Source organism: Dermacentor albipictus, chromosome 1, assembly GCF_038994185.2.
Source record: "Dermacentor albipictus isolate Rhodes 1998 colony chromosome 1, USDA_Dalb.pri_finalv2, whole genome shotgun sequence".
NCBI lineage: Eukaryota > Metazoa > Arthropoda > Arachnida > Ixodida > Ixodidae > Dermacentor > Dermacentor albipictus.
In genome coordinates this window covers 435,376,895-435,400,524 of record NC_091821.1, presented here as the reverse complement: position 1 = coordinate 435,400,524, position 23,630 = coordinate 435,376,895, and the positions used below count along the sequence as shown (strand labels likewise).

Here is a 23,630-nt window from a genome sequence, read left to right as displayed (position 1 = left end):
CTACGCAATGTTGAATTGTTAGGCTACGGATGTAAGAGTTGAGCGTAGCCTACTAAGACGCAACACGTTGTGCGAATGGGCGTGCCACTGCACGGTGCAATAATTCTGAGAGGTTGCTCTTCCCGCTCCGCAGATAGAAACGAATTTTCGCCATGAGAAATCAGGTGGATTGCCGGTGGGACGTGGCCGTGCTGACGTCCATGGCCGGCTTCTTCGCCATCGCCACCAACCGGAACATAGGCTGGTTTTACGTGGCCTACATGGAGGAGTTCGGCATTGATCGGCGTGGTGCGTCCTGGCCAGGGTCTGTGCTAGCGACCACCCTTCGCTGCGTTGGTAAGCTCTGTCGTTAATCGCGGTGGACTACAAAAACTAAGACGCTTTTGGCCTTACTTTGATACCCGACATACATAGTTCAAGTGAGACTTTTTCTCGTTCTTACGTCATAAACAGTGCGCGGTTGCACGTGAAGAAACTTCAATATGATTAGGAAGAAGTCTGGTCATTTCAGTATAACACTGACATTGTAGAGAGTACCATCAAGACTCATTTGAGTTTTCTGGGTAACACAACACCCTTACAAATGAAGCTCTGACCTACATCAGTTTTGCAAAAATTTCGAATTGGCACATTTATCAACAAAAAATTGTAGTTGTTTTGTTTTGTTTATTCTGTGAACATTATGTGTAAGTTCCAGTGCTGTTTGCTGCTGCCCTGTGTTTGCGGAGAGTGGCAGGGCCAGTCGAGTTGCGGTCATGCAGGTTTTAGAACAAATAGCTTTCTTTCGATGATGAGCTTGAAGCGAGAACATTCAGGTAGCGCATGCTGTTTCACCGCGCCATTCCGCAGAGAACAGAGCCTCTAACAAGTTCACATCCAAGTGAGCGAGAGCCCTCTTTTACAGCCGCCATCGTGCAGTCACTACAGGGGGAGAGGGTAACGGATCAGCCTTTTTTTTTTTTTGCGGTGGGCGGTTGGTGGCTGGTGGTTGAAATTTCACCGCCGATGCAAAGGGCGCGTGCTTTCGAGCGCCCAAGCTGTGGGACGCGTTCATTGACCAACGCCAACAGTAAATATTCCAGATTGAGAAACATTCAACGCGAGCGCTACATGATGATTTCCAGATATGAGATTAAAATAAATATTTCGTCAAATTTTGTTCTTCGCATCGAGGGTTCTAGCGAAGGTGGTGAAAAATGGGCAACGGCCGACCATGCGAAAGCAGAACTTTGGTAGAAGTCTGCTGCGCTGCGGACATGCCTTCGTAATGTCGTCTGTTAAGCGTAACAGAGTTGTGCGTGCAAGCCAAAATAAGCTGGGTCTGCGAGCACATGCTGTCGCGCGAGAAATTTGGGGCGTTTTGAAGGCTCAGACGCTTCTGTGGAGCGCTGGGTAACGACAGTTTTTCTCCCGTCGCTCCCTCCTTCTGCGGTTGCGGCACCATGTCAGCTGCAGGAGGGGGCCCCCGCCCCACGGCACCTGCCCTGGCTAACGGCTCTGTTCTCAACGTAACTATTCTGCGAGACAATAAGCGCTACCTATGTGCCCTCGCTGCAGCAAAAAGGCGCCTTCGAGCGCATCATTTCTTTAATAAAGCGAATAGCTTTCTTGAAGCGTTCGGCTATTTGACTACGTTCGCAACCATGGGGATAGTTTCGCCACGTTTTTTTTCTCTCCACAGTATTATTTATACTCGTATACGATTTTGGCATGTACCAGTGTGTTAAATAACTGTTATTGCCTGATAGCTCAGTTGAAATAACTTTCAACTGAGCCATCAGGCAATACAAAATGTCTGCGGTTAGCCTGAAGAATCCTTATTTTATTCTTTACGCAGCAGTGTGTACGTATGCCCAGCAGCTTGCAAGTAGTTACATTTCGGAATGAAAACATTGGTACACAAACATAAGCGAGAACACTGAAAAGAAAGCGCATGGAAGGCTACATTGACTTTGAGCGCACCTTACATTGACAAACCCTGCCTGCCGGAAGGGATTTACCAATTGAATGTCACTTCAAACGGTGGCGTTATAGTGTCCGATAGCCGAAACTGCAATGGTGGACTCGTAAGCCAAGTATTATCAACTTTTAACAAAACCGCCCTCTGTACGCAGGTCTCCTTCTTTCCGTACTGCAGAGATACGTGTCGCTCTTCTGGATTGGTCTACTGGGCAGTATCCTGCTATGGAGCAGCCTCATCGCATCTTCGTTCGTACCGAACATAGAATGGATGACGGTGATCATCGGCTTTGCACACGGTGAGACGCAGCAATGCAAAATCCTTTCATACGCGCTGGTGCTGTGCATTTATAACCTGCTGGGAATTGTGGCGAAATCTTATAAAAGAAAAAAATACTTCCGCATTCATGGGGGGAATTAGAATAGAGGGATATGGGATAAATGATAACAGGCTTCAAATGTTAGAGCCAGTCTTAGATGTAAGCGCTGTTATGTGAGCTCTGTGTTCGGAACTTCTTTTACGCTCTGTTATAAGATTATCATGAATAACTAACTAGCCCGAATTTCCGCCGTGGTGGTGTAATAAGTTTTCCTGCTTAGTTTATTTTAGTGCCTTAATTCAACACGCTGTGAGTGTTTCAAATATTGACATTACAATGAAGCACAGTCAGACCAAACGTTTCCTGAGCGTCTCCTCTTTTCCATGTAAAGAGGAGACGTTGGGGATAATGGTGTGGAGTAGTATCGGTGGCAAACGTCATGACATTTGCTAAATCATGGTACATATAAACTTGCATTCTTATATGTTCAGACGCTGTAGCGAGCAGAAGTCCAATTTTCTATTCTACATTAAACCATTCTAATGTATACTGGGTGATTATTCTGGAGGCATATGCAGTGTGTATTGTGAAATAAAGATGCGAAGAATTCCTGGAAGATTTGTTTTTGTTTCAGCGTTTCAGGTCGTAATATATTACACGTAAATAGCTGTTCTGATCCTAGTGTTCATCATTGATCTTGTTCGTTGCTTGCTTACAAGGTGTTTTGTCCTGGCCATTCATATTTGTACAACCTGGTAGCATACAAGGTATTAATATGTTAATTTTGTTGAATTTCCTGTGAACTATTCAACTGTGTCATATTGCAGCGCGTACAGTGACAGAGACACTGTATGAAGAATTCTATTCACACGTAAAGTCGTCAAGCTACGGTTGATGATTGCTGATTCAAGCCTTGGACTTCACTTGTGTGCAGGTGTTGGTGCAGGACTCGTGTTGAATACGCATCTAGTACTGATCATGCACTACTTCTGCAAGTACCGGGGTGTCGCCGCAGGTCTTCGTCTGTCTGCCAATCCTGTCAGTGCCATCGTCTTTCCCATCGTGTTGTCGGCGCTGAAAGACGCCTACGGCTTCCGCGGAACTCTCCTAGTGTTCGCGGCCCTCACCATGCATGTCACTGCCTTAAGCCTAGTGCTCAAGGAACCGCCATGGGTTCGCCGCGCGAGAACAAAAAAGCAAACACAAGGGACAGAACCAAGTGACATTCCAAACAGGCTGACGGACGTGGGGCTTGAATGCAACGTATCCGCGCTCCGCAAGAAAATGGAACCAGTGGACACTTTAGCGGTCAATCGAACAATTTCAGAAAACTCAAAAGAATATGAAATGCCCGTTCCAGAAATGGAAGTTTTATTAGCTCACCTCAAGCAACCTGAAAGCAACGATTCTTCATCTAATACGTCTCCGGGGCTAGGACAATTCTCCCCATTACTCATTTCCGAAATGGATAAGCACGGAGACAAATCTATATCCGAGATAGCAGTTAAAACGTTAGACTGCTGTGTTCCACTGCTGAGCACTGACAAGCAAATGCTCGATAAACACAACTCAGAATTGACGAATGGCGATCACATAAGCCAAAGAATAGCACAAGAAATTGGTCGGCGCCTCTCTGCAGTAGGCCCAGTGACCATCAAATCACCTCAAAGCAATTGCACACTGGGCTTGTCTTCTCAGGCTTCCGAAAAAGGTGCTAACGGACAGCACGGCACTCAGAACTGGGTTACAGGGAATAGGCTTTCGTGTCTTTCTAGTCGGCTGTTTAGGTGGTTTTTCAAACTTGTCTTACCCACAAGACCTCCTTCGCTGGGGATAATCACAGCCGTCGTGGCATCGACGTTGTTGGACTACATCAATGCCGTGCACCTCTCTACCTTGGTGGACTACGCCCGAGATAAGGGCGTTTCGCCCACACAGGCAACCATGACCATCGCGTATGCCGCAGTGCCAGAAATATTCGGGCGCATATTCCTGCCCTTTATGGCCGACCTCGGTTGGGTGACCAGGCCGACACTGGCCTGCGGTTCACTCTTTGCCCTCGGATTCTTATTTGCCGCTACGCCGGAGACAACGGTGGATGCCCACATTGCCCTCCGTGCGCTGTCATCGGTGGCAATGGCGGGCCTCCTAACGATGAAGCAGGTCCTCATAGCCGACAACCTTGGTCCAGAGGCCGTACCTCTCGTTTCGGGAACGTCTGGCCTGCTGCTCGTGCCGGTGCTGTTCAGCAACCCCATGATCATAGGTGAGTCCCATCGCAATTCGTGCTCGAGTGAGCAGTTCTTTCCCTTTCTACGCGTACTGCCGTTACGATTGCTGGGCAGATGAAAGTTAAAGTCAGCGGGCTGCATATGGCTGACTGCATTACCTCGTCGTCGTAACACGCAAAACATGGTGTGCCTGTGCTATAAGATCTGGCAAGCAGACCAAATTATGGGATTTAACATCTCCAAGCAATAATACATGGGCTGCGAGAGACGCCGTAGCGGGGGGTCCGGGATTAATATTTCGATCAGCATTTTATAACTAGCTTCTAAACCTAACTAAGGAGCGTTTTCGCTTTCCGTCGCCACAGTAGTCCGAAATTGAACCAAGTGCCTTGACTTTTGTTCCAAATAGCCAATGAGTTGTCGCGGCAGGTCCGCCGAGGCATGTCAGCCGGTCAGCCTGTGGTGGTGCATTACATCTCCGAAATGCCTGTCATACGTGCTGCAGCGCCAGGATTTCTTCATGACACGTTATTCAATTAAAACGTTATAGGAAGAGACAAAGGATAAAACGTGAGTGAAAAACGAGGACGTTAGCTAGAACATGGTCGGGCTGCCTGAAGGTGATGGGGTCAAAGGGTTTGCAGTATCAAGAAATGATGACGTAAAAAACGAAACACAGAATGCATATAAGCGCAAGAAAGCGGGGGACATTGTTGCAGTTATATAATGTCAGAGTTGTTGCAGATAAGTCAAGGGACTGTCATGTGATTTCATGGTGTTTCATTTGACTGCACAAATGCTCCAGATAGATTGCAGTTTTACGTGCTCAAACGGTACATATAAAGGCTACTAGCTAGCGTCTGGGAAAGGAGCGAATAAAAAAAGAAAAGCTGCGATCTAAAAACATTATAACAAACTTTGCAGGATTATCGGAATTAAGAAATATTGTATAGCAGGTAGAGTTCGGGCAAATATAGCACTAAGACGAAATCCTTAAATAAAGCGTTATTCCACATTGAATAACCCGCACAAACACGCGCGCACACACGTACGGACGAACGCACACGCACATATATTCGTAAACACAAAGCCACGCAATTCGATTTAAGCATATCATGCACTAAATGGCACTCGACTGGGATCAGCTTGCCGATTTACCCAAATACACGAGTAAATAAATTCCGAACTTCGGCAACACATTAATGTGAGTTAGTGACGTGGCTTCGTTCGCAGAGTGTTTCATTGTGGGGACAGGTGTAACCTGGCTATAAAGAGAACTTTATGTGAATTTCATTCATACTTTTACATGTCAATTTTATCACTCTCCTCTAGTAATCCTCCACCCACTTTTGCTAATCCATCCATTTTTTCGTGTTCGGCAGCTTCAACAGTGCGATTGTTTCTTGTAGTTTCGGGCTACTTTTGGACACTAGAGTCACTGTACACGCTCAGGGAGACTACGGTGCATTAATAACTCTACAGGGTTAATGGAGGTGCTCTGAAGTATCTCCATGGTAGGCCAACAACCACCGCATCTACCAACCGCAAGTCGTAGACGCACCTGGTTGCTATGGGATGTCAACATTTCTCGCGTACAGTTCCTCGAACCGGTAATGCCCGAGTAAATAGTTCGTTGGTACGATTGTAGCACTTGCAACATCCTTTATTCGTGCAGCAGTGGTCAGTTGCCGTAGCACTTATTATTGAAAAATGCCTTAAAGAGCTCAACTGGGGCACATAGGAAGGGTAGGCGATGCATAATATGTATACGTAGCAATTATGATTGAAAATATCTGATGTAAACAACGGCAGTAATGTAAGCGTAGTTTCTTCTTTCTCCTTCTCTCACCATTCTTTGTTGACCGATTGGCCGCAATACAGTATTCTACGTCACCGCGGTCACCGCTTGAGTCTTCATGGGAATTTCCGATATTACAGTGCGCCGCGTGATGCCGGAGTGGGCCGACTATTTCAACTGTCTCGCAATCTTGAGTACGATAAAGCTACTCACCGCTTGAAGAAAACGCTCACTTCTCCGATAAAACCGTAGATATTGCTACACGCTACTCGAAGGTGATGTGGTCCTTTGGAATTAGTGGGACGTACCCATAAGAGGCCACTGCCTGATCGATGAGGACGACATGCCTTGCTTGATGTGAGCCTTCGAGAGGTAATTCCGTTAACTGAATAAAATCGGAATATTAAGATTGAATTTGATGACGTTTTCTCCTTAAACCATAAGTTTCAGTCAGTCAGGTTCTTAAGTAACCTGTTGCAAGATTACCATGCACACGTACAAACAAAAGTCACGCACCATGTTAAGCACCTGTAACACGTGAAGGCGAAAGCATGCTGCACTCGTGGTAATGCGTTAAGTTATACAATCGGAGGGGTCAGATTTCTTGCAAAGCATAACGAGCCTCAGTGTGAAGTAAACGTATGGCGCTGTAGGTCGACCTCCTCAACGCCACATGCGAGCACCTAATGCACTACTAAACGTTCTTTCTTTCTTTCTTTCTTTCTTTCTTTCTTTCTTTCTTTCTTTCTTTCTTTCTTTCTTTCTTTCTTTCTTTCTTTCTTTCTTTCTTTCTTTCTTTCTTTCTTTCTTTCTTTCTTTTTTTTGTTGTTTCTCTCTTTCATTTTTTCATTCGTATTCAGTCATTGCATCTTTGCTTGCTTACGGAGGTGTGAGTCCTACTTGGTGATGTAATTTTTTGCTTCACTGGACTAGTCGCCGCTTTTTTCGGGTATGAGCCGTTACAACGAGTCACCTCAAGGTAACATAACAGCCACAGACGATTTAGTGAACAACGATAAAGTGGGCGTAGACATTTTCTCGTTTTCTCTTGGCTGGGAATTCTCTTTGAGGCTGCCAGATTTCACTCCCGTTTTTAAAGCCGGGCTTTTGACAATGATTTTAGCGCCGCGGAAACTACCATTGAATGCAATCATTGCGGTTATTATAGCAGATTTTCTTTCTGCCTGTACTTCGCTTACAGCTTGATTCAATTCACGAACTATAATGTCGTTTCTAACACTAGTTCTTCCACCGTTGAATTTTGTAAAAGTAATATGGGTACCAGGTCACAGTGGATTACGTTTAAATGAAATGGCAGATTTATTAGCGCGAAATCCCTGAGGGGACCGATAATGTTGGTTCTTCCAGCAGTGGCACATATAATAGCAATTAGATATTCAAAAATTCAATTCGTAGAGATGTCGTTGAATGAATAACTAACTGCATGGACAGAATTTAAGCACCAAAAATTTCTGTGGAAAATCAAGTGGTGTCCACCAAGTCAATGGGAAGTAGTGACCGCCAGATTACGCTGCCGTGTCACCCTAATAATCCTATATTTACCGAGGACTGGTCTGATGATATGAGCCCTTGTGCACCCCATGGACCGCGAGAAAGCGGCTTTTGTAACTCCTGATGGGCTTTACCAATTCGGGGTCATGACGTTATGACATTATCTGTATAATGCCCCAGCCACATTCGAGCGAACGATTGACTCTCTGTTGTGTGGGTTCAACTGGTATATATGCTTGTGTTATTTAGACGACGTAATTGTGTTTTCGCCTACGCTCGATACACACCTCGAACGCCTCTCGGCAATTATAATTCTTGACGTGTTCAACCGTGCCTGACCTCAGATGAATTAAGTACGATCCTTGGCCACATTGTGGACGCTGCCAGCGTGCAACATCCCCCAGAGACAATTAGATCCGTGAAAGACTTCCCTGTGCCTATGTCTGCCAAAGATGTTCGCAGCTTTGTAGAGCTATGCTACAATTATCGCCGGTTTGTGAAGAATGTTGCAGTGATTGTGAAGCGACTCACAGATGCTAAACAAGACGCTCCTTTTACCTGCGGTCCGGCACAAGCAGCGAATTTCTGCGAGTTAGCCACGCTCCTCCTAACGCCTCCTATTTTGACTCGCTTCGACCCACCAGCCGAAACCAAAGTCCGTACGACGCAAGCGGTTACGGAATAGGCGCTGTCTTGGCCCAGTGTCAAGGTGGATGGAATGCGTCATCGCTTATGCTAGCAGGCTGATGTGCGTATCGGAAATTGTTCAGTTAAAGAACGTGAGTGCCTCGACCTTGTATGGGCAGTTGCAAAGTTTTGCACTAATCGATTCGGCCGACTGTTCACAGCAGTTTCCGACCACCATGGCCTCTGTTGGCTCGCTTCTTTGAAAGATCCCATAGGCAGACTCACTGGATGGGCACCGTGCCTGCAAGGGTACACTTACACGGTCGTACACAAGACAGGGAGGATGTACAAAGATGTGTATTGTTTATCCCGCTGCCCTGTGGTCGACTGTGACTCTTCGCGCACTGATTCCCTCGATTGCGTCGTTTCCGTGAGCCAGTTGCTTAACATCACCAACGAACAGCGTCGGGATGCCTACTTAAGAGAAATAATCGAGCTACTGCAATTCTTTTCCCGCGACGCCTCTATGCGCACGTTCACTCTGCAGGATGGTACATTATATCAGCCTAACGTGTATCCTGACGCCGCTGATCTCCTACTTATACCATCGCACCTGCGCTCCACAGTTCTTCGTGAGCTTCGCGGCACCCCAACTGCTCGCCACCTAGGTGTTACTCGCACAAATGACCCCATGCGCCATCGCTTCTATTGGTCTGTCCTAGCCCGCTCATTGCAGCGTTGTGTCAGCGCCTGCGAACTCTGTCTACATGCCTACGAACTCTGTCTACCGTCTACGCTTCCTGCTGGGTATCTTCAGGCCATCGACGTCACGCCTCAGCCCATCTTATTTGTCGGTTTAGACCTTCTTGGACCTTTTCCTACATCTGCTTCAGGAAAAAAATAATGGGTGGCCGTCGCTATCGATTACGCGACGCGCTATACGCAATATCACGAGCGCTGGTTACAAGCTATGCTGCAGAATCGGCGGACTTTCTCCTCAGTGACTCGATTCTAGTGCATGGTGCGCCACGTCAATTGCTGACTGGCCGAGACCGCACCTTCCTGTCTAAAATCATCGACGATATCCTGCTCTGCCACTCCACGCAGCACAAGATCACCACGTCATACAAGCCCCAGACGAACGAGCTCACCGAGCGCTTGAATGGGACCTCAACAGACATGCTTTCAAAGCACGTGTCGGCAGACCACCGTGATTGGGACCTTGCGCTGCCATATGTGACATTCCCATATAACTCCTCCCGCCAGAACACTGCTGGATACTCTCCCTTTTACCTTTTGTTCGGACGTGAACCATCTTTACCATTGGACACATTTATTCTTTATCTTGTAACTACGACTGTGCCTGACGCCAATTCCCGGGCTGAATACGCGCGCCGATAACCTGCAGTAGGCTTGCTGCTTCCCAAGACAATCAGAAGCGCCTTTACCACCAGCGACAACACCACGAACGTTTTACTCCGGGTGCCTCGAGCTACTTTGGTTCCTCTCCCAATACGTGGGTCTTTCTGAAAAGCTCCTTCCTCACTCCAAGGGCCCATACCGCGTCCTTGAGCAAGTGAATGACGTGACGTACGAGATCGTGTCCGTCAGTCCCACTACATCTTCTGTTCCGTTGTCCAGCGATGTCGTCCACATTTCGACATTCAAGCACTACTGCCCTTCCTCTGCTGTGGGTCCTTAGTGGGGCCAACGTGGCGCTTCTGCCACCGAGGGTCATGCCACGTGCTACTCGAAGACGATGGTCTTGACCTTTGGATTCAGTGGGACGTACTCATAATCGGCCACTGCCTGATCTGATGACGACGACGCGTCTTGCTTGACATTGGCTGGCTTCCATGTTGGCCGGTACTTGCTACCTTTGTAAATACATCCTGTAAGTAGCTTCCCTATTGTGCTTCCACTTAACAATATCATCTAGCAGGTAAAATATGCCCTGTAGCCCTTGAGCACCAAACCAACGTATATTCAGGTCGACAGAAAGATTAGAAAGAACACGGTCACAATATAGTAAACATAAGGGGGAAAGTTGCCTCCCACGGTCAACACAAAGATAGAGTGTCCTTCGGTCGCGCAAAGGTAAACACGCCTCGTGTTATCACAATGCAAGCTTCCTTGTGAAGAGCTGTAGACAGTTGGGCTGGCTTGTAGGTATTTGTAGTGTGAGACAACTGCTGAACCTCGACGGTTTACTTAGCAGGTCGCGCTGAAGAAAAATGACGCTGGCCATGGTGATGAAAATATACAGATGAAGAAGATCAATGTACAATCTCTGTGGAACGGCAGCGGCCGTCCAAAGGTGGAAAAGCGAGAGTGACACGATAGTTTTCTGGCGAAGTCTGTTACCGAACAGTGTAGGACCCGATAAAACGGGACTGAAGTTTCTCGCATAAGAAGAAAAGTGACACTGGCCATGATGGTGAATGTATACAGATGAAGAAGATGAAGGAGTAATATAATGCTCATATATAGTAGTATTTAAGCAACCTATAAAAAGCACACTGAAACAGGGAGGGGACTTGCTCTTCAACACCATGAATTTATAGGATAAACATTAATGAAAAGGTGTTTCTAGTGTTTTCAGGCAGAAAAGACTAGAGACCCAGAGTCTAGTAAAGCAGACGCTATTCTTACATAGGAGACTAGGCGCAGGGTGCAACTAGAGCCAGAAAAGGCACAAGTAAATCTGTTATTGCATTCCTCTCCGGTATCTCAGAAGTACCCTAGGAGATGCCTATGAGATGCCGCAAGTCATGCAGTGGTCGTAATATTGAACGCAAAGAAATATAGCCATATCTACAGAGTTAATGTTCCCGTCTAAGCAGCCAACGAGGCGTCAGACTTTTAACTGTATCAGGTTTTTTAATGGACACAAGCACAATTGCGCACAGCATTCTTAGGGTGGTGTACGTGCTAGGCTGAAAGGCTGAATGAAAAAAGAACACTTGATTGAATTGACATGGCATATTGTTCCCTTATGTTCTGGCCTGCACCGCAACTGCAGATTCGGGAAAGATTATAGCGCCTCGCTGGGCGCTAAGCTAAACAGAAAAAAATATAGAATGTATAGTGTCTAGTGCACTATAGACTATGAGCGATGGCTCATTCGCGATAGGCTTCATATATCACTGATGTGGTGTCCGTATGAAACGGACCTCCTTTTTCTTTTGTATTTATTGAAATAAAAATAAACAGAGCAGTCGTTGGCAACGTCTACTGGCGATGGCTATCCTCCTAACCAATTCATCAATAATACAGGATTAGAAAAATACATATAAATTGTTGCACTAGGTGATTACTAAATGAAACAGAAGAAGATATAGCACTACTAAGAGTAAAAGTCTCTATTGAAAAGTTATAACGGAATCCACGTTGGTTTGTGGTACACAATTCTCAGGTACAAAAATGAGGCACACATAATGCAGTATTCGTTGCAAATGCCAGTGTCTGTGAAGAAGTGTTGAAGTAATTTCGTTGCTTTTCGATGCAGTACTTCTGATGGCCAGGGACCTAACACTATGGCAAGTGAAAAAGTTCGAGGTGAATCATGTAAACGGGGTTCTTTTTCGAGACACTGTCTATGTGTGGTGTGCTTGGGGCAGTCGAGAAGTAGGTGTATACATCGTCGTCGTCGGGGTCACAAGAACATGCTCGAGAGGGGACACGTTCAATTCGAAATAAAAAAGTACTTTCTTTATAGAGTTCCGAGGCGGAGAAGGTGTAAGAGCATGTCGATTCATTGTGGAAGATGAGGGTACTAAAAATGTGTCAACTACCTGCTTGCGTAAATGTTCATTCACACTATGTATCACGCAGTCTGAGCGAATAAAAAAAGAAGGAAGCCTTTTTGTGGAGCAGCGTTCTGATGTATTTGCGTGACATTGTTTTCCCCCACAATACCCTGTGTCCCAAACTCTCCTAAAAAAAGTGTGATTGCTACTACAACGCAATCTCGTGTGTAAGGTTCAGCTCCGGTTGCGGCTTCCGCGTTTCAATAAGCTAAAGAAAAACAGAACGCTCCTTCACTTGGAGTTAGGCGAGCGTTCAGGAGTGTCTAATGAAAAGATTTATAATGGGCTCTCCACTATTGTTAACCTTGTATTCCAAGTAGTGCTCACAGTGGCAAGTACAAGCGGGAGACAGTGGCGTAGCCAGGAATTTCGTTCCCGGGAGGCTCACATTGCAGCTGGGCCTCTTCGTTATGAATTTGTCGAGGGAACAGCAACATGAATAATAACTGCATTGCCATTGCCAAAGATGCTGTAAACGAATGCTTAAACGCTACACACTGTGAAGACAAGTAAAATATGTATTTTTTCACGAAAGTATATACTCGTATGTAACAAAAATTGTACCCGAAGTAACATGATATCAATGCTTCCTTGTTTTTTATCTATTTCATATGTAAAGAAAATATCACACAAGCTTTAGAACTATATCAGCTCGAAACCACCAAAGCAGCGCATGCCGCTGATATGAAAAATGTAAAGGCCATGAAATTAACAAGTTCAAGACAAATTTTTTAATGAAACTGTCATTCAAGAACATTGTTTACGTTTTTGTTCAAATGCAACGGCCAGAGAAAAATCTCAGTGACACTGTCCTTTGTTCCAATGTATTGCGCAGGAGCAGCTGTCCCGATCGTGTATTGTGAGTAAATGCACTGAATTTGTAGTCGCAACAGAGAGCTTACACAAAAAGCAGGAGTTCTGCAAAAATTACGAGGGCGAGTCAGATGAAACTGAGCATTTGCGAATATATGACAAACGGGGCACTTTATTCAAAAGTAATCTCCATGAACATTTAGACATTTGTACCTCTGACTAACGAGTCGCGTGATTCCCGTCTCATAAAACTCCTTGGGTTTGCTGCTTCAAAAAGTCTGTAACTGACTCTTTTACGTCATCGTCCGACATGAATCTGGTTCCCTTGAGCTCTTTTTTTTAATTGCCCCATCCTGTGTTAGTCGCGAGGCAACGGGTCTGGGCTGTATGGCGGATGTTGCAGCATTTCCCACTTGAACTTTGCCGGTTTTGTATTAACCGCATCAGCGACCTGGAGACGGGCATTGTCGTGGAGCAAAATGACCCCATTCGTCAGTTTTCCACGTCGTTTGTTCTTGATTGCGACACGCAGCCGATCCAGCGTTTCACAATATCGCAAATTATTGATAGTCTCCCAAGGTTTAGCAAATTCGATCAGTAATGGCCCCTGAATGACGATCGCAAAAACAGTAAACAACACGTTTCCGGCGAAAATGATGGCATTTGTTTTCTTTGGGGTGGTGAATTCGAATGTTTCTACTGTAAGCTTTGCCGTCGTGGTTGAGGCTCGTAGTAGTAGTGGCAACATAATTCGTCCCCGGTCACAATTGCAGACAAGAAGTCGTCACCCTCATTGCGATACCGGATAAGATGAGTCAAGGCAGTGCCTAATCTCTCCCTCTTCTGGTGGTGGTTAAAAATATTGGGCATCCATTGCGTGCACAAGAGCCGATAACCGAGATGTTCATGAATTATGGTGTGGACCAAACCGGGGCTGATGCTCACACGCTCTGCCAGTTCACCGATGCTTATCCTCCGTTCTTGTCTATACAGCTCATCAACCTTTGCAATTGTGTTGGAGGTGATTGCATGGCGGCTTTGGCCCAGTTTTGGATCGTATTTGCAACTTTCACATCCTTCTTTGAACACTTTGCTCCAATACTTCAGAGTGGCCAATGAAATGCAATGTTCAGTGTACACGGCAGCCATACAGCAACCAATTTCTTCTTGGGAAACACCTTCAGCTGTCAAAAACCTCACGACACTACGTTGTTCAACTTTTGGAGCGTCCATTATGCCACGCAACCGTGTTCAACCCATTGTATAAAAGCATTAAAGGACATTTATCCTCACACCTGTGTGTCACTTTTGTAAATGAGAAAAGCCTGTGTGCTACTTGCATGCCTCAGAGATAATGAATCGAACCATTATTGCGCGGGATGGGTTGGCTCACTTTCATTTGGCTCACCCTCGTACATTAGAAATGCGAAGATGCAATGAAATATACAAATGCGAAGATACAGCTTAATAAAGGGCAAAATAGTGTCACTGGAAACAAAGTTGACTGCACGTATACACAAAACCTCCCAACAAGAGAGAGAGAGAGAGAAAATAATGCAGAGAAAGGCAGGGAGGTTAACCAGAGGTAGTTCCGGTTGGCTACCCTGCGCAGGGGGAAGGGTTAAGGGGGATAAAAAGAGAAACAGAGTGGAAGGGGGAAATAGAAAGAAAGCGAGACAAGCACGAACAAAGCGCGTACACTACATAGCGGTAGGGGGCGGCATTCTTAGAGTCTGTCGTGAAGCCCCGTAGACCGCAAGAACCTTAATAGCGCGAGTAAGGCCTTCAACGCGGATGTTCTTTGGGAGCATTGGCCTAAAGCTTTTAGTTCTGAAAGTGGGCGATTGTCCAACTGGTCCAGTACTCTGCACATCACTTGTCTCTCAGCACTGTATCGCGGGCAGACACAGATAATGTGTGCGAGCGTCTCGTCGATGTTACACGTGTCGCACGTGGGGCTGTTGGCCATTCCTATGAGGAAAGCATATCAGTTTGTAAAGGCAACGCCTAGCCACAGACGGTAGAGCATGGTTTGTTCACGTCGTGGTAATCCAGGTGGGAGGTGCATCCGTATGTCCGGAGACAACGAACGCAACCGACACATGGTGAAAACATTTGTGTCCCACAGGGGCAAAGTACACTCATGGGACATCAATCGCAGCTCAGCCGCAGCGTCTGTTCGCGAAAGCGGAATGAAGACTCGTTGACCACTTTCATGTGCAGATCGGGCGGCTTCGTCTGCGCGGTCATTCCCGCTGATGTTACAATGTCCTGGAAGCCACTGAAATATTATGTTATGTCCCTTGTCATAGCTTTGATGATATATGTGCCGAATTTCTGAGGCCAGTTGTTCATTGGGTCCATGGCGCATTGGGCTTCGTATGCACTGAAGGGCTGCCTTGGAGTCACTAAAGACTGTCCATTGTTGCGGTGGCTTCTGCTTAATGAAATCAAGTGCAGCACGGAGCGCCGTGAGTTCTGCACCCGTCGATGTGGTCACACGTGCAGTTCTTAATTTGATTACCTTAGATTGTGCCGGGATGATGACTGCAGCAGCGGAGCTGTTGAGTTTTACTGATCCATCTGCGTATACATGTTGCCGGAATCTGTGCACGTGGTGAATGTGCTCCAAAGTTGCTTGTTTTAAAGCTTGCAATGGCGCTCCAGCCTTCTTTCTGATTCCTGGAATTGTCAGTTGTACTTGCGGCCGGTGCAGACACCACAATGGATTTGACAATCGTGTAGCGGGCGTAAAATCTGATGGCAAGTACGACTGATGTCTTACAATAGTTTTGGCAAAAGTTGAAAGTGGCCTTTTTGCTGGCAAGCAAGCAAGATGGTGTGAGGGAATCCGAGACAAGTGTCGGATGTGCGCTCTCAGGACATCTGTATCAATGAAGACTCTCAAAGGAGCGTCTCTGGCTATGGCTACTGTCGCAATCGATGACGTAGTTTTGGGAAGACCGAGACAAGTCCTGAGGGCTTGGGCTTGCACACTCTGGAGTTTGCGAATATTCGTAGTGCAAGTATTTCCTAGTACCGGTAAGCTGTACCGCAGGAAGCCCAAAAACAGTGCTTTATACAGTTGCAACATTGACGGTACTGTTGCGCCCCAGGACTTCCCGCCGAGAAATGCAAGAAGGTCCACAATGGCGGCCAAACGCTTCGTCATGTACGAGATGTGAGGGCTCCAAGACAAGTCCCGATCAATGATGACGCCAAGAAATCGGTGCGTTCGTCTATATCGCATAATTTGGGCATTTATCCGCAAAGCATATGGGGCCATCGATTTGCGAGTAAAAGCAACGACTGCACATTTCTCAGCGGAAAGCTCCAGGCCTTGTCTTCTTAGGTATGTTGCCACAGCCGTTGAGGCTTTCTGAAGTCGTGCGCGGACTTGTACACGTGTCACGCCTGAAGCCCATATGCAAATGTCGTCTGCATATACGGAGAGCTGAACGGTTTGCGGCAACGAATCAGCGAGACCGACGAGCACCAGGTTGAAAAGGGTAGGGCTGAGAACTCCGCCTTGCGGTACACCACGACTGGTATACCTAGATGGCGTTGGTCCGTCTTCAGTCAAAATAAAGAAAGATCTTCCATTCAAATAGTTGCATATCCAGCGATAGGTGCGCCCACCAATCCCTACAGCTTCTAAGGCGTCCAGAATTGCATGATGATCTACATTGTCATAGGCACCTTTAACATCAAGGAATAGGGCCGCAGTGATTCGTTTCAGATGTTTCTGGTGTTGTACGTATGTTACCAGGTCGATAACGCTATCTATTGACGAGCGGCCACGTCGAAAACCAGCCATTGCTTCTGGATAGACGTTGTAAAATTCCAAGTACCATTCTAAACGTGTAAGGATCATTCGCTCCATTACCTTGCCGACACAGCTGGCCAGTGCTATTGGACGGTAAGATGACAATTCCAACGGAGATTTGCCAGCCTTGAGGAGTGGAACAAGCCGACTGGATTTCCACGTTGTAGGGACCAAGCCGTCACGCCACGATGAGTTGTATAGGCCAAGAAGGGCATCTCTGGCCTCTTGACCAAGGTTTGCGAGTGCAGAGTACGTGATGCCATCGTGTCCTGGTGACGAAGATCGCCTGCACCCAGCAAGTGCGGCCTCCAGTTTTTCGATGGAGAAAGCAGCGTCCATACGAGGATCTCGGGAGCAAGGGGGCGCAATGGGAGTAGGTGTGCAAGGTGAATACGTGAGCGCCTGACCCGCAATCCTTGCGCAGTAATCTTCGGCTACCTCGACTTCTCGGCGTCCTTGATGTAGGGCTAGAGACTTAAATGGACGACGCTGTTGAGGAGCTGTTCGAAGTCCACGGATTGTTCTCCAGACAACCGACAGAGGTTTACGCGGGTCGAGAGACTCACAAAACGATTTCCAGCGTTGATTTTGCAGTACAGCAAGGCGACGCTGAATTTTCTTTTGAATGCGTCTGGCCTCTCTAAGGTCGTATAATGATTTAGTCCGTCTGTACCGTCGCTCCGCTCGCCGGCGGATTGCACGGAGGCTCTGTATTTCCGAATCAAAATCTGTGTATTTCTCTAATGGCCGAAATGAGCGCTTAGCATCCTGCATAGCCTTGGCGATCTCAAATTCTAGTGTGGACGAAATGCCTTCGTGGCATGCCTCTTCCATAAGTGATTTAAACGTGGGCCAATCTATTGTTTCTTTAAAGTTTGATGGAACGGATTTGGTGAGCCCTTTGATCTTCAGGTAGGTAGGAATGTGGTCGCTTCCGTGGGTTTCTATATCTGCGAACCAATGGACGCAGCGAGTTAGGCATCGCGAAACAAATGCTAAGTCTAAACAACTACTGTACGTCCGGCCGCGCAGAAACGTGGGACTGCCATCATTTAGGCAAGAAAGTTCATGATCGCAAGCAAAGGACACGAGGGTTCTTCCTTTGGAAGTAATCTTGTTGCTTCCCCAAAGTGAATGATGCGCGTTGAAGTCCCCAACAACAATCCATGGACCAGGTGTCGCATCTATAATGTCACTCAGTCTCTGCCTATCGAAACGACTTGATGGAGCAAGGTAAGCGCCCACTAAAGTAAACGCAAGTTTTTCATTTTTCACGGTCAAACACACGTACTGATTAGTGTCATGTGGCCGCACTGGATGAACAACGTAAGTCAGTTCACACCGTATGTAGATGATCACTTTGCTAATGCCAGTACAAGACGACACATGAGGTTCATAGCCTGAGATCCGGACGGGTTTCTGTAGCTTAGGTTCACAGACGACAACAATGGGGAATCGATTGGTGAAAACGTAATGGCGAAAATCACTGCGGGATTTCAGGCCACGGGCATTCCATTGCATAATAGATGCTTCCTTGACTTGTCTGAAGAACGGCTGACGCGGTAGAGCCATTGCGCTTGCTACTCGAGGCTCGCAAGAACCGGATCCAGGCCGTCCAGCACTTGTAGTGCACCTAGAGCAGATGGCGTCTGCATGTCATTTATCAATACGCGAATGACTTTCATTAGAGATCTTATTATGGCGATTACTTGCTTGTCTTGACCTCGCACGTGATCTGTGCCCTCATTGGTTCGTCGGTAGTCCACCGTCGACCTTTGTTGGGCTGGAGGACATAATGTCGGAAGTGCAGGCCAGTCGTTTGCAGTAGAGGTATGCACGGCGTCATCAGACACCGTGTTGTTAGTGTGGGCGAGCGCCTTGGGAGCACCAGCCTCAGAAAGTACCGTCTGTCTTGCGACGGTATCAGCATTTCTAGTAAATGACGATCGTCTACGGTGACGGCGGACACTACGCCGTCGCACTTTGGCGGCGGCCTCTCTGTGAGTTGAGTTGTCTCTCACCATTTGTTGCAGGACTTTCCGCTCTGTCTTGTGTCTCGGGCAGTCTCTCGACGATGCTTCATGGGGACCGGAGCAATTGGCACACTTGAAGTGAGTCGCACGGCAGGCATCAGCGCTGTGCTGCTCAGAACATTTTGCGCACACGGTCGAATTTGTGCATATGCCGCTGACATGCCCGATCTTCAGACAATTCCGGCACTGAAGGGGTCTTGGAACGAACGGTCGCACGGGATGACGAAAAAATCCAACTTTCACGTGTGACGGCAAGCTACCTCCCTTGAAAGTTATCCTCACGCAGCGTGAATCTCCTAGGCGACGGATTTCAATAATAGTTACACCTGCTGTGGCGGGTTTGACCAAAATAGGCAGATCGTTGGCGTCGATTGACTCATCGACATCATAAATCACACCTGATATAGTATTGCTATCCTGTGGTATTATGGTGCGAACATTTATCTTGCCCAGCATTTTCACTGTACTCAAGATATCCAATGCTGCTCTGTTCTTGACGTCGACCGCGAGAATGTTCTTACGGGTGTTAACTCTCATATCCGTGATCTCATTTGGAACAAGAGCCTCTAGTGTTACAGATACGGCTTGCCTGTTTAGCCGATTCAGGTTGTCGGTCGGCGTCTCGGGTAAGAAGAGGATGGTATGAGCCGTATCATGGGCCTCTGCTGCCGCCGTCGTCCTTGTTGAAGACGAGGAGGCAGTGACGATTCTCCTCTTTCCTTTTTTCCTCACAACGGTCAGGTAGTCGCCGTCATCCGACAGATCTGCTTCGGAAGCAGAGTAGTACAGCAAGGTGTCCTCGCTGCCTGTGTCGCTGCTCATCAGGTGATTGCGCTTCCTCGGAGCGCTCGACGCTGTGACGTCGGTCTCCTCCGGACGTCTAGCTGACTCCGCTTCCATCGCCGACGGTCTCGGAAGCGGCGCCTCCCGAAAACACGCAAAAATACTCGCAAAATGAGAGCAGTAGAAAACGGGGTTCCACACAAGAGCCACTTCCAACAAGATATCTAAACATACGTATGTCTTCAATAAATCTACGCATCTAAGAAAAGGTCACTGTATCATCATCATCGTCATCGTCATAGTCATCATCAGCCTATTTTATGTCCACTGCACGACGAAGACAAATAAACGTGTTGCGCAATCCCAGATCCACAGACCACAGAATCCTAAGGCCCGCCCCCCTTCCCTCCGCTCCCTGTGACGAGTCGCGCGCGACGGAAGGTGGCGCGCTCCCTCCCCGCTTTTCCCCCTCGCACACACAAGACTGAGCCACCATCATCGACTCGCTCATGCTAATCCCCCCCCCCCCCATGCTTTCACTCGCACATATAGCATACGGCGCGCGGTTACGCTGTTATCGCCCTTGGACTTTATGCGGGACATTACGGCAACGGCAAGGGCGGGAATACGCCTGCAGTATCCATATAATTGCTATCGCAATAATATAATGAGAATATCCGGCAACTGAAGAATGCCGTGGTCCATTACATTCCGCAAAAGAAGTAACAAAATCGAACTTTCACCATGAGACAATTCGCTGCGCCGCAAGAATGTCTTTCTTTCTTTTGTGGGGAGGTGGCACCGAAAAGAAAAAAAAAATCCGAAGGAGAGCATGCTGGCCACAATCGAATGCCTACTTTGGGCACCTAATGTGGTTAACGAAGAACATCGAAGAAAATTTGAGACGCTTGATCCACAGAGAAGCGTACGCATGCTGCTCGGTATCCTACACCGGCGAGACAAAATTTTCCGGAGAGGTTGCGCTCAAGCGAATGCATTTCAATCCGTCGAGTCCCCACAGTGATGGCGGCGAGCGACCATTGTTTCTTTTTCTCGTCTGCTAGCCGGAAAGCGACTAAAACTCTGCCAGGCGAAAATCCACTCGGCCAGAGAAAAACTAACGCGTACCAAAGTGCGCCGCCCGCGGGCATGGTGGTCGGAGCAACACGAGAAAAACGCATGCGCTCTGTCCGTCTCTGGCAGCCCGTGGGTAGCGAGAACAAGAAAACTGAAGAGGCTCAATGAGTCCTCGCGAATAAAAGTCGAAGTACAAGAAAGCAGCAACAACAAAATAACGTAGCTATCATTACTGGCTTTAGTGTCTTGACATAGATGCTTTGGCTAAAGTGAAAAAAAAAGTCGATATGCTTTCCTGTGACCTGACGGCACAAATGAACCGCAGTGCTTCGTCTCATCGGACCTCGCTGCGCGCTTTGTCAACTTTAGAGTAGTACACTCTAGTCACCTTGTTTGATAGTGTGTTGATTTGGCTTGTCTCATTGTATGGTCCGTTGTACGACTTTAGAAAAATCAATGCACCTTTGGCGTCCAATGTTAATAATAACATTAAACCCACAATGCTCCGGAATTGAAAATCTAAAGCACGACTTTGAAAGTGTCAATGCTCCTTTCGCATCAAACGTTTATGAGAACTTCATAGCCATAAAGTTTCAGAATTGTAATCTATGCACTCCGTAGATTCCCCGACCTCCGCGAGATGCCACGACGAGCCCGCTGACCATCAAAACGCCCCTTAAACTTTGTGCTTGGATGGGGCCCCTTGCGTTATGTGACTCCCGGTGCATGGGCGTTGGTGCGAAATCCAGCCCGAGTTCGCAATGTCGCGCTGAAATGTCTTTTCAAGCGTGAAATAGATAGTTTAGACAAAATGCAGAATGATTTCCGGCGCCGGGGGTCGTTTTGCTCGGGGGTGCATGACAGTAGGAAAAAATTTCAGGTGGGGGCTGAAGCCCTATAAGCCCTCTCCATAGCTACGCCCCTAGTGGGAGAACGATAAAGTTAAGGCACAAATGTTTTACTATAAAAAACCCTAATCTCTGTTGCAGGCTATTTCCGCGACACGATGGGTTCCTATGACAACTTGTTCAGGATCGCAGCGGGCGTGATCCTGTGCTCGGCTTTTGTGTTCGCCGGCATCATTGTCTCCGCGCGAAGAACCAAGGCAGCAGCAGCAGCAGCAGCAGCCGCAAAGGATGACGGTGGTTGTGCAGCGTGAACGTCCAAGCTGTGCTGTGCGACGTACCTAACAAGACAATGCACTTAGTTTGTGCTTAACAGGTAAACCGTAAGTGAGCAGTGACATGAGCGGGACGATGACTATTAAATGAACCTGTGATTTTCGCGGTAGTTAGGTAGCAGGATGGTGAGCGCCATTATGTGGTGCTGGACTGCCATAACGTTATTGCTCTCAAGGAGTGCTCTGGCAGACTGACTTGCGTGCAGTTGTTGGTGACGACGATGACGTCCTCAGGAAACATCAAGCCACACTGGAGTCGTTTTATGGCAGCTTGTGCTCATCCTACGATGATCGCGACACTATATATATTCTTCGGGCGACCGTCGTATACGGCAAATGGGGTGCTTTTATCTGCCGGCAGGCCGATAAGATTCCGGATTCTTTTAAGGCTTTGACTACTCCTTATCTCTCAAGTGTGTTGCTACACTTGGGTAATTTTATCCTCCCACACTATTACCGCGACGCTCTGGCGCCGTATCGTCCTGTACATAACAAGTGAAACACACGTGCCTTCCTTATAGGTTGTTGACGAAATGTTGGTCAAACACGGGTCATCTGTACGCTTGGCTCGATTGATCGACTTACCTGACGACAGTTGCTGCACATAACTTTTCTTTATTAGAAAAGCGACGTTCACATTCACAATTAAACTTTCGATAGCATATCAGAAGGCAAAGTGCCCGATATTCTCAAGAGTTGAACTATACAGGTTATCCTGTAACTCTGGCTGTGAACTATACAGCCAGAGTTTTAAAAAAAATGCAAATGCCACGTACTGGACAGAACAAAGGTAATGTTGTTTGCCGTCGCATGGAGATACTCAAACTATATTTTTTCATTCTAGTCCATTATTGTAATTATACTCGTAAAATCACTTAAAGCACTCTTGACAAATTATAATCAGAACGAAGGTACTCATAGGAAGCTGCGTCTATCGCTTCTTCCCTTCTTTAACATTTTTGATGTAGAAAAAGGGAAAGGCAGCCTACGCTAGAGCTACCTATCACCTACTCCATCCTCTCCAGGAGTGGTGATTCAGACATTTTGGATCACTCGTTGATATCTTTAGTGAGATTTCATGCTGGCCTTTCGGTGTGCATGTTAAGTTCTTCCATTCCTGTAGTACATAGTCGGACAATCCAAGGCGGAAAATCATTTATAATTTACCTATTTCCGGCGAACATTGTACAACACAATTGTTTAGACCTAATAGTATTTAGCGTATTTATATGCTTTATTTCTGAGTTCTGCTGATCAGCATTGGGAAAATTGTCGTTTAGACGTGTCATCAAGCATGCATTTTCAGAATGCTATTTTGTTTTGTAAATACAAATGTTGACCATGTGTATACAATCACGATCTCACTAGGAGGAAGATAGCATTATCGCTTTTGCTGAATGCGAATTACAATGTAACAGCTAAAGAGCTGTGTATTTTTGTCACGTGCGCAAATAAAAAAAAACCTATTCTCTGTGACCTTTGTTATTATGACCAAACATTTGTGAAATGCGAGGTTTTGATACTGGCTGCTTTCTTCTTCTTTCGGGACATGTTGTACCAAACTTTCTGGAGTAACGCACGACCAGCAGACTGTAGTTTCAAGTGACGGGGATGAAATGAGCAGCGCTGTTAGGCCAATCTTGCGGCACGTTCAGTCACAGA

At 46.9% G+C, this 23,630-nt stretch overlaps 1 protein-coding gene across 3 annotated transcripts in view; it reads left to right on the top strand.

Annotated features, from left to right (window-relative positions):
* LOC135908092 (uncharacterized) overlaps positions 1 to 23,444 on the top strand; it is a 45,089-nt gene extending 21,645 nt beyond the window's left edge. For 2 of the 3 annotated variants that reach the window (XM_065439855.2, XM_065439847.1), the window contains exons 2-5: positions 134 to 336; positions 2,115 to 2,258; positions 3,214 to 4,545; positions 21,778 to 23,444. In XM_065439855.2, the coding sequence (XP_065295927.1) occupies positions 153 to 336; positions 2,115 to 2,258; positions 3,214 to 4,545; positions 21,778 to 21,947 (1,830 nt within the window). In that variant the 5' untranslated portion in view covers positions 134 to 152 and the 3' untranslated portion in view covers positions 21,948 to 23,444. The remainder of the gene's footprint in view (positions 1 to 133; positions 337 to 2,114; positions 2,259 to 3,213; positions 4,546 to 21,777) is intronic. The other variant, XM_065439862.1, reaches the window with a different exon arrangement.
* The last annotated feature ends 186 nt before the right edge of the window (positions 23,445 to 23,630 follow it).